Raw genomic sequence first — 13604 nt, 5'->3', positions numbered from 1 at the left:
TGTTTGTGCTCCTACTCCTCAATGGAACATCGTGTGTTCACTTTCCCCTCTACGCTGGATACATGAATGTTATCAACAACCTGTAGAATTTACAGATTTAACAGAAAAGTGTATATACTTTAACAAGAGAGAATTAATGTTCTTTATATGGCGTATTTTCAAGGGTGGAGTGCAGTACTGCACATAAAGTTTTTCCATTAATAAATAAGTGCCTTTGGAAAGATACCTTTTACCTCTTTTCTCCACTAATAATTATTAAACATGTATCTACCTTTCATAGTCTGTCTTGCCCTCATCAGCCCAGTTTAAAGGCTGGAATAAGCAGAAATTACTCCTTTTTATAGGTTATCTTTTACATACTGAAACATGTTTTTCGTATCTTCTCTAAATATATATATATATGCCACCCTGATAAATACGTTAGAAATGTGTTAGGTACACAGATAGATAGATTCAGTACAATTTTGCCTGAGGCATCAGTTTAAATATTTTTGCTTTATTTAAAGAACAATGAAAATGCTAGAAAAACATCAGTAAGTATGCCAGTGAAAAAATGTTCAAAGGCTAAAAGTGCTCAGAAGAAAGATTCTCTTAAGCAGGTTAATTTTTGAGCAGCATTCACTAGTACAGAAAGCAAACAAATTTTGTGGTTAGTAGTGTAGATTCTCAGAAACTTTTAATAATATATTAGCATATTCCAGTATGTAGTGCTGGGCTAGAAAATGTACAGAAAATTTGAAAATTCAGCTGCCTTCCAGTATAGTGGTACAGTGTTGTTACTCTTTTTCCATTTTGACTAAGTCATTTATTTACCCAGGTCTGCACAAAACAAAATGATGAGAGCAGTGGCTGCCTTCAGTAAGTACTGTTTCACATAAGAGTTGTTTCAAGAAATACTGACGTATCCTTTCCAGCTCTCCATGATTCTGCTGATAATGTGATCATGTACAAATCACTTAGAACAAAAATTAGGTTTTAAGAATGCATCTCAGTTATTCCACTTCAAATATAGAACTTCAGGCATGGCCTGCTTGGAAAAATGATTGCCAGATGGCAATGGTTTTCAGAGCAGAGATGACAGGTCACATAGGGACACAGGACTGGTGAGTTTTGAGCATGATAGGAATTCAGTTGTGTATGTGAGTATTTGTGATTTTGAGCCTAGCTGAAATGGAGCTTGCAGCTGGAAAATCTTGGGAACCATTGAAGTAACACGTGGTAAAATTATTGTTGATGTGTGATTGGTGTGAGCTGGCTGCCTGCACTTCAGAAGTGCTCCTTTCAGGTGACCATGTCATACAAACAAAGCTTAACTGCAAGCAAAGAAAGTGAAGTAAACTTCACTTCGGTTACATACTAGTATAGTCCAGGAGAAATTTGGAGGGGTACTTCCTTGATGTAGTTTCAGGTCCAAGCTATTTCACAATACCTTCTCTAGATGAGCTCCAAAAGAACAGGTCACCACTTGGGAAACCGAGTGCAAAAACAAAGAACCACTAACATAACAAGGTAAAGGAGAAGTTACATGTTGTCTTATTTTGTCATCAAATGATACCACTTAAAAACAACAATTTTGAACGGGAGCATCTGCAGCTTCCGTCGAAGTTTGATGTGGTCTGCCTGTGACTGTTAAGTTTGTTTTGAGAACATGGGGATCTTCACTGAGAATTTACTTATCCTTTTAGGAGACAATCACCATGAACTGAGAGATGTCTTATGTCTGCTAATTGAAAACTCTTTAATATTTGCCCCCCTTGCATTTCTTAGAAAAAGGGATTTCAGATGAAACATTTCTTTTAAAGGGCAGGCCAGGTTTGGTTTGTTTAGCGCTCTGTTGGCTGTAATAAAGTCACAGTTTGCATAATTTTAGCCTATTTTTGCAAAAAGCAGAAGTGTATATTGTCTTAATAGTGTTATTATATTAATTTCCATTATTATGTCTTTACAGAGAAATCTATAAAGCTAAGCTTCACCAAAGAGATTCTGCTTCTTAGTGTTACAACAGCCTACACAGGTATGAAGCAAGCAGAGTGTATAATCATGTAGCAGTGTCAGGGCATTGTTTGGAATTTTAACCCCAAGGCAGGATTGCAATTCTGTATCTCTACAGACATTATTTGAATATTTCAATTAACTTTGAACAAGTTACTCGCTTATGACGTTTCTGTGTTCTGGAAGGTGTTTCTGTATGGGAGGAGCGGTGCACCTAAATCTGTAAATACTGGCAGATGTAGTAATGCTTGGTTCAGTACAGTTCTGGGTCACCCAAACTGAGGGTTAGGCAAAATTTACATAGCTGGTTTTTATGTGATTTGGCATTACGCTATCAATTGGTTGTAGATTGTTTAATGCAATTGCATTGCATTTGAATTAAAATTATTTTTGTAGAATACACTTTCAGTGTCCCCTCCACTGAGGCATGGGAGACTACTAACAGTCTTCATTTTAGTCTTGGTTCTATTGGGAAAAAGTTTAGCCATTTTCAACTATTTTTGTCATTTGTATTTGCTGTGGCAAGAGGTCTCTTTCTTTTTAGCAACTTTAGTTAAACCTGGTCTGCTATTGTTAGACTGAGGTATGAATTGTGAAGTAAAAATACATTTATTTTTGCCATATACTGAGGTGATTCTTCCACAAAAATACTATAAAATGTTCAAAATGTTACTGGGATCCTCTAACGGATTTTTTGGGGGTTTCTTGTTCCTTATTTGGCTTCTGATGCAGTTCTGTTTACAATCAAATTAAGTTTTAGGAAGAATAGATGCATCTTCCAAACCTCAGCTCCGAATCACCATTATGTTGTTAGCTCTTGTAGGTGAAAAGAAAAACTTTGATGCGAACAAACTATAAACAATGCCATAACATCTGCCAAAGTTTGCAGTCAGCTTCTGGTAAAGAAATAGCAATAGTAGCTATGAAGTCAGCTTGCACCAGCCAGTAATCTGAGTTACAAGTTACTTCACAGCATCTCCAATGTTGTGTTAACGCAGGTTAACTAGCTTGAATTTCTCTTAGACGTTTAGTGCAATGGGAATGTGAAGCAAGATAACACAGGAAGGGAGTCAGTCAGGTTTTGCCTGATTAATATGCAATTTGGTCTTAAAGGTAGCAGAAAAAGAATCAGTCCAGCTTGGAAAAATAGCTGCTGCCACCTGGTGGCTCCTGGTCAATATTGCCACCTTATGTAGGAAAATACAAAATCCTGTGAAGCCAACAAAAGCTTTTTTTTCCAAAATTAATGGTCGGATTGTTAAGACTAGTTAAAGATCATCCCTTTTTTGAGGGGTATATGCAGTTCATATACGATGTCAAGTAGCATGCTACATGTAGAGCAGGATATGGTGTACCATATTTTTGCAATAGCGAAAGACAAAGAAGGTGAATTAGAAACAGCTTTACTTTTTAACTGCTTTTCTTTGTTTAAACATAACACTTTGCACTGTTTTAAATATACTTTCTATTAAGAAATTGATATTTTTACACTGGTTGCTTATAGTCATGCTAGTTGGACGCAGCTGTGTTACCTTTCCTCACAGTAATGGCAGTAGAAAGAAGAGTTTTAAACAAGCAGCAGTTGTTCTTTCTCAGTTTTAGTTCATTATATATGTATAGAAAGGTAGCAGTTCATTTTAGGAATCTTACCTCTTTACTGGTATTTGGGGATGCAGGGAGTCTTTCTTAGGAATGACATAACTGGGGGGGGAAACTTACACTGAAATTGTGCTTTATTTCTTCAGTTACTTTAAGTGTTATTTCACATGGCACTTTCCATTTGTATGAAATGCCAAAGTTCTTGAAAAGTAGAAATATAAACTATATATAGGGGTTGTGTCAACAGAAGCAGTACTGAACCTGAGTGCTTGTGACACTGATTAGTGATGCTGGTTTTTCTAATATAATTTTTATAAACTGACATAAGAGAATATCATAATTACATAGTTTAAAATTCCCTGATTTCTTCCATTATGCATACCTCATTTAAATATATGTTTTTGAAAGCTACCTTAGGGAAAAACAGCCTTTAAACATAAAGAATTTTTTCATAACTTTCATAATAGTTAATCTATTTAATAAGTTAATTAAGTTAATAAATTTTCTTTGGTTTTCTTCAAAGGTTTAGTATTAACGTTCTTTTCTGGAGTATATGGAACGTGTATTGGTGCTGTGAATAGGTTTGGCAGTGAAGAGAAAAGCCTTATTGGTCTCTCTGGTATTTTTATTGGTGTTGGAGAAATTTTGGGTGAGTCTAAATTTACTACCTTCTAGACAAAAAAGGATTAAGATGTAGTTATTCAAAATGTTTTTTTTATTTAACTGAATACTGTCTTTCAAGCTTGCAGCAATGATTACGTGAACAAAAAAAGAAATATTAGAAATAAAATCGTCACCGTGGTTCCATATCGCGCTGTGAATTATACATTATACCATGTAAAGTGAATGTGGACTGGGATGTGAAATACTGATGACTATGAATCCTAAGATTTTGTATTCTTTTGGGGTTAGTGCATAGAAATACATAAGACTTAGAATGGGTGAAACACTAGGCTACAATGTTATTAGGGGATTTTCAGCATTTTGATATTCTGTTTTTTAAATAGATTTCTGTTTACACTTTTATTATTTCTTAAGTGATTTTGTAACTATTCTGAATTTATTAAAAATTATTACACTAAAGATTTCTTTCTTTAAAAAAGTTAGCTTGTGTTAAGTGAGATCTGATATTTGAAGAAAATTGAATATAAGCAATGTTCATTAAGTAATTTTTTTTTGCTTAAACTCAAGTACTGCAGTGTTTTTTAAAAAAAACAACCAACCAAACAAAAAAACCAACAAACCAAAAAAACCCAAACACTATCTTTGTTCACTGGCAACTTAGATTCATAGAGAGATGCATGGTTTTGCAATTAAAAGAGTGAAGCACAAGGCCATCCATTTTCTCTTAGTACTGTTGCAGTACTGGAGAAAACAGTGGCTACTGGGAAGATATTTGTAAAAAGCTTAAGTGTCTTCGTTGGCAATCAACTGATAAATCTCCTGCCCGTGTTTCCCAGACATCTCTAGCAACCCAAAGGTTATGTCATCTGGCAAATCGGTCTGGTAGATTGGGCAGACTCCTTGGGTCTGTTTTCATGTCTGACAATCTTTTAGTTATCCAGTATGGGGAAGTTTATAATACAAGTTTTCAGCATTTTTTTTTTTTCAGTGTTTTAAGTTTGGTTCTGTTCTTTACATCTTCAGTTCTGATTTAATTATCCAATCTTTTCCACTCATACAGGTGGAGGAATCTTTGGTTTACTGAGCAAGAATAATCGCTTTGGGAGGAACCCTGTTGTGATGCTTGGCATAGTTGTCCATTTCATAGCCTTTTATTTAATTTTTTTCAACATGCCAAATGATGCCCCTATTGCTCCTATGGAAGGAACCGATGATGTTGCTTATATGATTCCAAGGTATATAGACTTTTTCCTTTGGCTGGTATAACTCAAGATGTATATAAACAGGTTGTTCCTCCAATAGAAAATTCCTCGAAGCTGCTTTTCTGTGTAGTGACTAACTCCATAGAAAAAGCTTTCAGGAATTCTGTTTTTAATTAAAGGTAGATATTCTACCAGTGTGCACCCAATTTAGGAACTTAAATGGCATAAGAATAAAAAGCACGAGGATGTTTGGTAGCAATTCTGTCACTTCAGAACTGACATTCCTGACATCTAGTACAATAGTGAGACCAGCAACTATTGTTCTAGAAGTCAGGAATTCAGTGTATTTTAAAAGTGTTTTAAAAAACAATTTTACTGTAGCATGGAGCCACCGGCCTTGCACTGCTGCACTGGTTTCCAAAGTCTTTGAACACTTGTTGCCAAAGTCCACTTGGTCGAACTGGAATGTTAGGGGAATAATATAGGGAGCTTTCTTCTCATCATTGCAACTATCTTTTGGGATGTATTTTTGCCGATTTGTGTGAAAGTACAGTGTTGTCAGTTTGTGCAGACACAGCTGCTAACTTGCAATTCTGAGCATTTGTGCCTGTGCAGGTGCCTATTCTTTATTTAACTGGAGTATTTTTCTGCAAAATAAATTGGTATTTCTCTAATATTCCTGCAGGTTTTATGAACTCACCATGTGTGTGTCTCAGCTTTTAATCACTGCCTTGCGGGTTTTGTGGCTCGAAGCACCAAAATGAGTTCTTGTAGTGGTTTTAATTCAGTGTAGAATTGACTGCAGGTAACAGTAACAGAAGTCTTAGCATTCAAGAAATTAAAATCTGATGAAACTATTCTTTTTGCCAAGCCAGGCATTCCTAGTTCTTTTCCATGGAATTTTAAAGTTTGATGACTTTCTTCCATTCTCAGTTTCCAAATAAGTCTGCCAAAAATAGTTTATAGATGTGTAAGCTGTTTGAACAAATGACTTTTAAATTTGATTCTCTTTCTCCTTCAGCAAAGAGGTGGCCATATTCTGCAGCTTTCTGTTGGGCCTGGGAGACAGCTGCTTTAACACCCAGCTTCTCAGTATTTTAGGATTCCTGTATTCAGAAGACAGTGCTCCTGCCTTTGCCATCTTCAAGTTTGTTCAGGTACTACACAACACAACCTTTTGAAAGTATGACTGTTGGAATGTTATTGAAATACTGGGTTGGGTTTTTTAATGAGCTGAGAAAAATGATGTTGTTTCTGCAAAGGATTTCATCCTGAATTTTGGCATAGAATTGTTTGTGATGCTCTAAAGCTGGAAATAGCTTTCTGGACTGTTATCTTCAAGCCTTGGCTGTGTTGTTTCGAGACAAAATGTTTTAAAATACCAGAGAATGGCACTTGCGATGGTACAAATGCTTTTGAGTTTGGTGTTCATTTTCTACAGTGAAGGCTGTTTAAATAACAAGTAAAAACTACATCTGTTGTGTACCATGTCAAGACATATGTTGAAGTATAATGAAGTTTTAAGATTGTATATCTTCTACAGAAGCATACTACTGAGACTGGCATGTTAAACTGTATATATGTCAGTTTGATAATCCTTCTATAGTAATACTAGCCTGGATATCTCCACTGATTATCTTTTTACATTGTGTTTTTTTTCCTCCCAGTCCATCTGTGCTGCAGTTGCATATTTCTACAGCAACTACTTCCTTCTGCAGTGGCAACTCCTGATCATGGTGGTTGTGGGCTTCTTTGGAACAATTACCTTCTTTACAGTGGAGTGGCAAGCAGCAGCAGCTCTTGTTGCCCGTAGCTCAGACTACAGCAGCATTTGATCTAGATACTATACCTAGTTCAACGTAAGGAAAAACACAGGCACGCTTATTGTGAAGTGATGCAACAAGGTGAAAAGATCAAGTTGCTGCAGGGGTTAACATGGAGGAAGCTACTACTAAATCACCATCAGTCTAACTGAATGTGAAACATGGGAGAAAAAAATGCCAAATTTGAAAGGCTTTTTTCTTGCTTTAATCAACTGAGCATGGTATGCATGTTCTTCAAAATCTGGTATTAGAAATGGAAGGAAACGTAGAGATCTATGTATCGAACAATTCTGTTCTGAGACGTACCTTTCAGAATGTAATTACCTAATTTCACTCTACCGTGCACTACAGAATTACAGTTTCATTTTTCCCCCTAAATTGTTTTTCCTATATTCTAGTTCTGCAGACACTTGAATTCTTGTATTGAATGAGTGATATTTTTATAAAGTACATTATATTGCAGAATGTATCTGCACAACTGAGAAATCAATTTATGTCACTGACTTTTTCAAGAATTGTATATGCAGAAGTATTTCTGTAGGAAATGTTGCCTTGTTATTTTCTTATTCTGTATCACCCAGTTCCTTGTTTCCGAAGGATTTGTTTATTAATCTATTTCATGTGCTTAAATTTTATCAGATACAGGGTTTTTGTTTTTTTAAGAAAGTGAATCAGGTTGTAGTGTGACATGAAAGATTTTAAAAGAATTTCATGAAGTTACTCTTAGCCATCATAAGGATGTGATCCTGAGATCTGTGAAGTATTGATAATTGAAGACAGTCTCCTGGTTCAGCATGTCAGAATTGAACTGTGTTGGGATAGCTGCTGAAACTTTCTCAGGGTAATGCTACATGAAGGACCATAAGACATGGCTTCCCTCCCAGACTCCCAAATAGTTCAAGTTCAATGAAATTTTCATCATAATCTGTGATGGGAGCATTGTCTAAGATAACTTTTTAAAGTACAAACGGATTCAGAATGTGAACTGTAAGAATAGTCTTGCAGTGTTCATTCTACTGCATAGTCTAAAAATACCTGAAATGCTTGACGTAAGTTGTTGCATTCAGTGTATTTTGGGAAGACTGTACTGTAATCTTATTCTGCCAAATGCGAAAACAAGGATACTTGCATAGTAACTAAATTTTAATCCAAAACTCTTATATATGGTACAACACAGGCAGTGAATGCAACTCACCTTGATTTTTATCTGTCTACATGACTCTGTAGTACTTGCAGTTATATTTCTGTCTAGCAGGCAGACAAGATGCAACCAAGAGCAGGTATGGAACACTGAGAAGGTGTTTTTTAGACACTCCATCTAGCTATTTTTAGAAAAGTACCATTTGCCAACCTTTTTTTTATGCACAGTCAGAATGTTAATGTCTTATCTTTAAAGACAAGTTAAAAAAAAGTCGACTCAGTATGTGTCAGTAGCTCCTGCATGTCATAACTATGTAGGTGTACCCAAGGTTAAACTTAGTGAGGGAGTATGGCATTTCCTGTGACATTAGCTGTCACTTCTGCTCACAGAGGGCATGTAACACAACTCCCATGAAGCACAGCCCTCTTCATGCACAGTAAAACGGCAGAGAGGGATTATTTTACAGGCATATAGAAAGGGATTTTTAAATTCACTACAGGTTTTTGCTGTAAGTTCAGTAAGGTGTTAATTGGAGGATGAGAGAGCACCTGAACATTTGGCAAGCAAAGAAATCTGTGAGGACAGCCAGGAAAGAGAGCCTTTGTGTATTCCCAGGAGATTTAATGAATGATGTAAAAGGGAATGAGACAGGACACACATCTGAGCGAGGGGTTACCAAAGCCATTCCAATTTGTCAAACAAACTGAAAAAGCATTCAGTATTCAATCAATATATATATGATTAACGTGAGTAGCAGCACTCTAATGCCTCTCTCTTATCCACTCCTGTTATCCTGTAATTTGAAGCATACTATTTTTATATACTGAGCACCATAAAAGGTACAGACACTAGAATGTTTCCAGTGATTAGAATTCTCTTGTTGCTACACATTTGTATTTTCTCCCAAGTACCAAAAGGGATAAAGAGCTTTTTTTAAGATAGGGAATTACTGACTGTAGTCTCCGAACTCCTCCTGGGACCTGTTTTCCCCTACATATCTCAACAAGAGAAGAAAGACTTGAAAGTTCACGAGAACAATTTTGTCTTGCAGTACATGGCGGGGGGGGACGTGATTCTCAGGTCTTGTGGTGATAAGTAACTTATAAATGCTTTTAAAACAATGCCATTTAATTGTAGCTAGGTTACAGCTCTCATGAGGGTTGGTTTTTAAATTGATCACTTTTAATGATGAACTTCTGTGATCTTCATCTGCCACATAAGAATTATATGAACTATTTTATTAGAAATTAAAGAAAATTGATAAGTTTATGTAGTTTCAAAAAGCATTTTGACACCAACTTTCAGGGATACTAATGAACTAGGACTTGTGGATTTTCAGTACGTATGTGAACCTGATGCTTTGCTTTTTTCTGCTGTTCAGGTTGGTCTGACTCAATATCAGATAATGTTAGAAGGCTGTTCAGAACTATTTATTGGGTCATTAAAGTGAAGTATTATTGCTCTGTGACAGGTTTTACAAGAAATCTTGAAATTCTCAAAACTGCATCATGGATAGCCAGGGTTTTTTTACTATTAACTATATAAGTATTGCTTTTGACATTTGATCTTAAAAGACAGTCCTCAGTTATTCAAGCTGATGATGACACATGATTGCTTTTCACTTATTCATATTTCTTTGATTTGTCAGGAGGTGAAAAATCCACCCAGCTATATACAATGGTTAGTTCAGTCAAAATTTTTGGTATAGCAACATAAAGAATAGAAATGCTGACATCTATTTATGATTCCATCTCTTAATTTTTTTTATCAGCATTTACCAGCCCTGAGGCTGCACCCCACTCATTTCACCTCGTTGGCCTTTGAACAATTTCACTTTAATCTGAATTGGGAGCTTACTGTTAAATTAAGTGGGATTTGAAAAAAGGCTTTTGCTTTATTTGTGGTATTGTGGGTTTGTTTTATATTAGGGATTTTATCTTTATAAGTGAAATTACACATTGAGGTGCTAGGGTTTATTGAAAAGAAGGGGTTTTTTTGGTTTTTTTTTTGTCTCTTATCCTTTTAGGTTATCACTGAGGTTTAATATCTTGACATGTCACATCCCCAAGTTTTTTTAAATTAATGCTAAAGAGGAAATGAAAACTGATATTCTTGACATTTGAGTGCCAAAGAAGCTGCTACAAATTAGTCTTTAATGCATATCATATACGCATATCTATATTTTTGTCTTGCCAGCTGGTTTTCATTTTGATGTATGAATGTATGGAAAGAAAATTTCTACAACTGTAGACCTTGTTCATAATTAAGTGATGTGCTTTTACTTCTGTTGTGTTAATTTCATTAGGTACAATCTGTGTTAGCAAGTTGAGATAAGGATGAGAACCATTTATAAAATGTTTTTTATAAGTAATTCTAATCTATAAATTTCTGCAGATACAGCTAAACTCATAAGGGATATAAAAACAGTAAAAAAAACCCCAAACCCCCATGACCTTTATTGAGGTCCCTGTCTTAACAGAAGCCCTCCTGTGGTACAGTTATTAAAAACAAGAGGTCTTCTGCTGGTATAGTTCTTTCAATTCTTGTGACCATTTTAAACTATACTGGAAAGAGAACTTCCTGGTGGAGTTTGCTGGTATAACTTTATGGCAAAATAATTTAAGTGTAGAAAACCGTAAATTCAGGACCGTGTGTCAGCTAACCAGACAGAAAGCTCCACTTGACTTTCTTTGAATTCCATGTTTACTTCAGCTGGGGGATGTGATTCCCTGGACACCAACCTGTCTAAGTGCCAGTAATTAATGCTACAGAGGTTACGTAGCAGCTTGCCCCTCTTTTAAGAGTAGACATGTATGAAGGGAACCTCAAAGATTGTTTTCTAGGGCAATGATTAGTTGTTTGCTGTCGGTATAGATAGGAACCACTATCTTCAACGTCGTGTCAGTAGACACAATACTCAATTCTGACTTGAATTGTGCAAGTATGTTAGTTAAGACAGGATCTTACAATCATGACCATTAATTCTTCTAGCAAAATGCATTTTCAAAGACTTTATCCACACCACTATTTTCCTTGGAAGTCTTGTAGCCCCATTTATGCTAATTGAATGGCAGCAGTAGTTAATACCATGTATTCTTTCTTCCCTGCCTGGTAGGTCTTCTAACATGCTGGCAGAAATATGAAAAAATGGTTGAATTTAAAGATGGAGATGAAGTTGAGAAGTTAGCTGCTTGACAAGATACTTGCCATTCTGATATAACCACATTGGTTCAGAAGCAAGGTTGAGACTGTTGTAGTTTTCATGGATACATTCAGAATGTTGCTTTGGTAAGTTTAACTTCAGAGGCTGCATTACTACCACAGAGAAGCACTGAGGCAAGAGTGGAAAAAACATCCTTGAAGTGCAATAGAGAGAAAATCTGGAACTGAGAATAATTCTCAGTGGGCAGGTGAAGGGGGTGCTTTGTTCACTTGAGTTTGGGCATTTAGCTGCTGCTGGCATTGACTCAATTTCTATTTGTTTCATACTTTCTGTGCTATCTTGGTTATTTTAGCTGTTGGCATGTCCTCCTCCCAAGCTATCCTTTCTCTTTTGTTTACATTTTGACACTGCAGGAGTCTTAATTTAAATGATTGAAACTTTTTTACTTTAATAAAAGGTGTCTGGGTTAGAATTGGTGATAGTTGAGAACAGGCTCACACAATGATTATCCTAATGAAAATGCTGATTTCGAGTGAGTGTACTGACTCTTTACTGTGTATCTTTTCATGGTCACAGCCATGCAAATAAAAGTGAATCACAGACAATGTTTTTGTTACTATGCTTGTTAAGTTGTCAGAATTGCTTTTGTCACTGTTTTAAACAGTCATGCCAGGAGCTTTGGAATAGGGGGAGACACAGTCTTAACTGATGGATCTCAGAAGTGCTTTGTGGCACCTGTAAGGGCCTGCTTTGGAGAATGAAAATGTTTGGGTTAGTGCTAAGCAGCCCTTTTGAACCACTTAATTCTAGTCATGGCATAAACCAGTGAAATGTCTAAGGAAAATCAGGGTGGCTGCTTCAGTCCTAGCCCACTTTCTTTCCCTGTCCTGTTCGAGAGCCCATGTTAAGAAAACTGATATCGTTGTTGAGAGGAGAATGTGTCTAATGTTGGGGTTTTTTTTGTATGGATTCCTCTTTCAGTATCCTTTCCCCTGACTTTAGATATTTTTCTCCTAGCTCAAGTGTTGTATGTCTGAAAGACTCCACAAAATTAATCAGAATTGAGGACTATTTGGGTCCTGTTTATCTAAAATTAAATGTCGATGTGGAGGGCTATTGTCCAGTCAGAAACTGTGTGGCTGAAAGGCATGGTTCAGTCCTGGCTTCATACTGTTGATTAAAGGGCATGGAGGGAGCAGCAGGGAACAGCTTTGCTGGCTCTCATTTGGCTGGATTGTACGTGAAAGAATATGATTGCAGAGGGAAGGTAACAAGTGCCTCATGCACAGATGCTAGTACAGACACATTTTGCTTGCTGCATTTTCCCCCTCAAGATTCAGTAATTTGCGGATTCATCAAAATCCACTGTGGTTCCACTAGTGTGATCTTTGGATGGCCTTGGTATTCTGATTTCTGAGAGAAAGAATCTGTATTCAATAGCTGACTGTAAAATCCTTTATGTGAACAAATAGAAAAGAACCTCGCAGGTTAGCTTTTGCTGTGCACAGCCCTTTGAATCTTTGGATAAAAGGACATTTAGGAGTTTGCACTTCAAAGTTAGATCATGAAGGGGGAAAAAAATAGAAGGTTTGTGCCTTAAATGAAAAACAATCACTCATTCTGTCATATTAAAGGGAAATTGCTATTTGTTAAGGTCACTTAGTGAAATTAGCTTCAATTAAGCATCCTTACTAAATGCAGTGGTGACTGCTTATTGTCAGAACCACTCATCTTGTGGTAATGCCTGACCTGCAGAGTTTGTTATGATTATTAATCTTTGTAAAAAAACCAATTACACAGATAATAACCTCTTTAAAAGAGCCTCACCACCATACATCATTATTTGTTTCATGCTCTCAAAAGTGTAACTGTGGTACAGAGCATTTGTTTAACAGCTCCAGCGCTGAATGATTGTGCTAAGGAAGTAAAGTATTTCCTCTGTAGCGATAGAACAGCGGAGGATGCTCAGGGCTGTGTGCTGTGCTCCCTTGCTCTGGGACCGAGAGCGTGGTGCTAAAAGCAGGGGACGGTGAAAAACATTGCAAGCTGCCAGAGCACCC

The 13604-nt window shown here is 36.5% G+C and overlaps 1 protein-coding gene across 3 annotated transcripts in view; it reads left to right on the top strand.

Annotated features, from left to right (window-relative positions):
* MFSD11 (major facilitator superfamily domain containing 11) overlaps nt 1-13604 on the top strand; it is a 35712-nt gene that overhangs the window by 8625 nt on the left and 13483 nt on the right. For 2 of the 3 annotated variants that reach the window (XM_075044920.1, XM_075044922.1), the window contains exons 9-13: nt 818-858; nt 1949-2014; nt 4115-4240; nt 5276-5450; nt 6439-6574. In XM_075044920.1, coding sequence (XP_074901021.1) covers nt 818-858; nt 1949-2014; nt 4115-4240; nt 5276-5450; nt 6439-6574 — 544 coding nt within the window. Of the gene's footprint in view, nt 1-817; nt 859-1948; nt 2015-4114; nt 4241-5275; nt 5451-6438; nt 6575-7084; nt 12149-13604 lie in introns of those variants that run through there. The other variant, XM_075044921.1, reaches the window with a different exon arrangement.

This window comes from Buteo buteo, chromosome 13 (genome assembly GCF_964188355.1).
Source record: "Buteo buteo chromosome 13, bButBut1.hap1.1, whole genome shotgun sequence".
Taxonomy (NCBI): domain Eukaryota; kingdom Metazoa; phylum Chordata; class Aves; order Accipitriformes; family Accipitridae; genus Buteo; species Buteo buteo.
The sequence above is the reverse complement of the archived record's forward strand: the minus strand, read 5'-3'. Positions and strand labels throughout refer to the sequence as shown.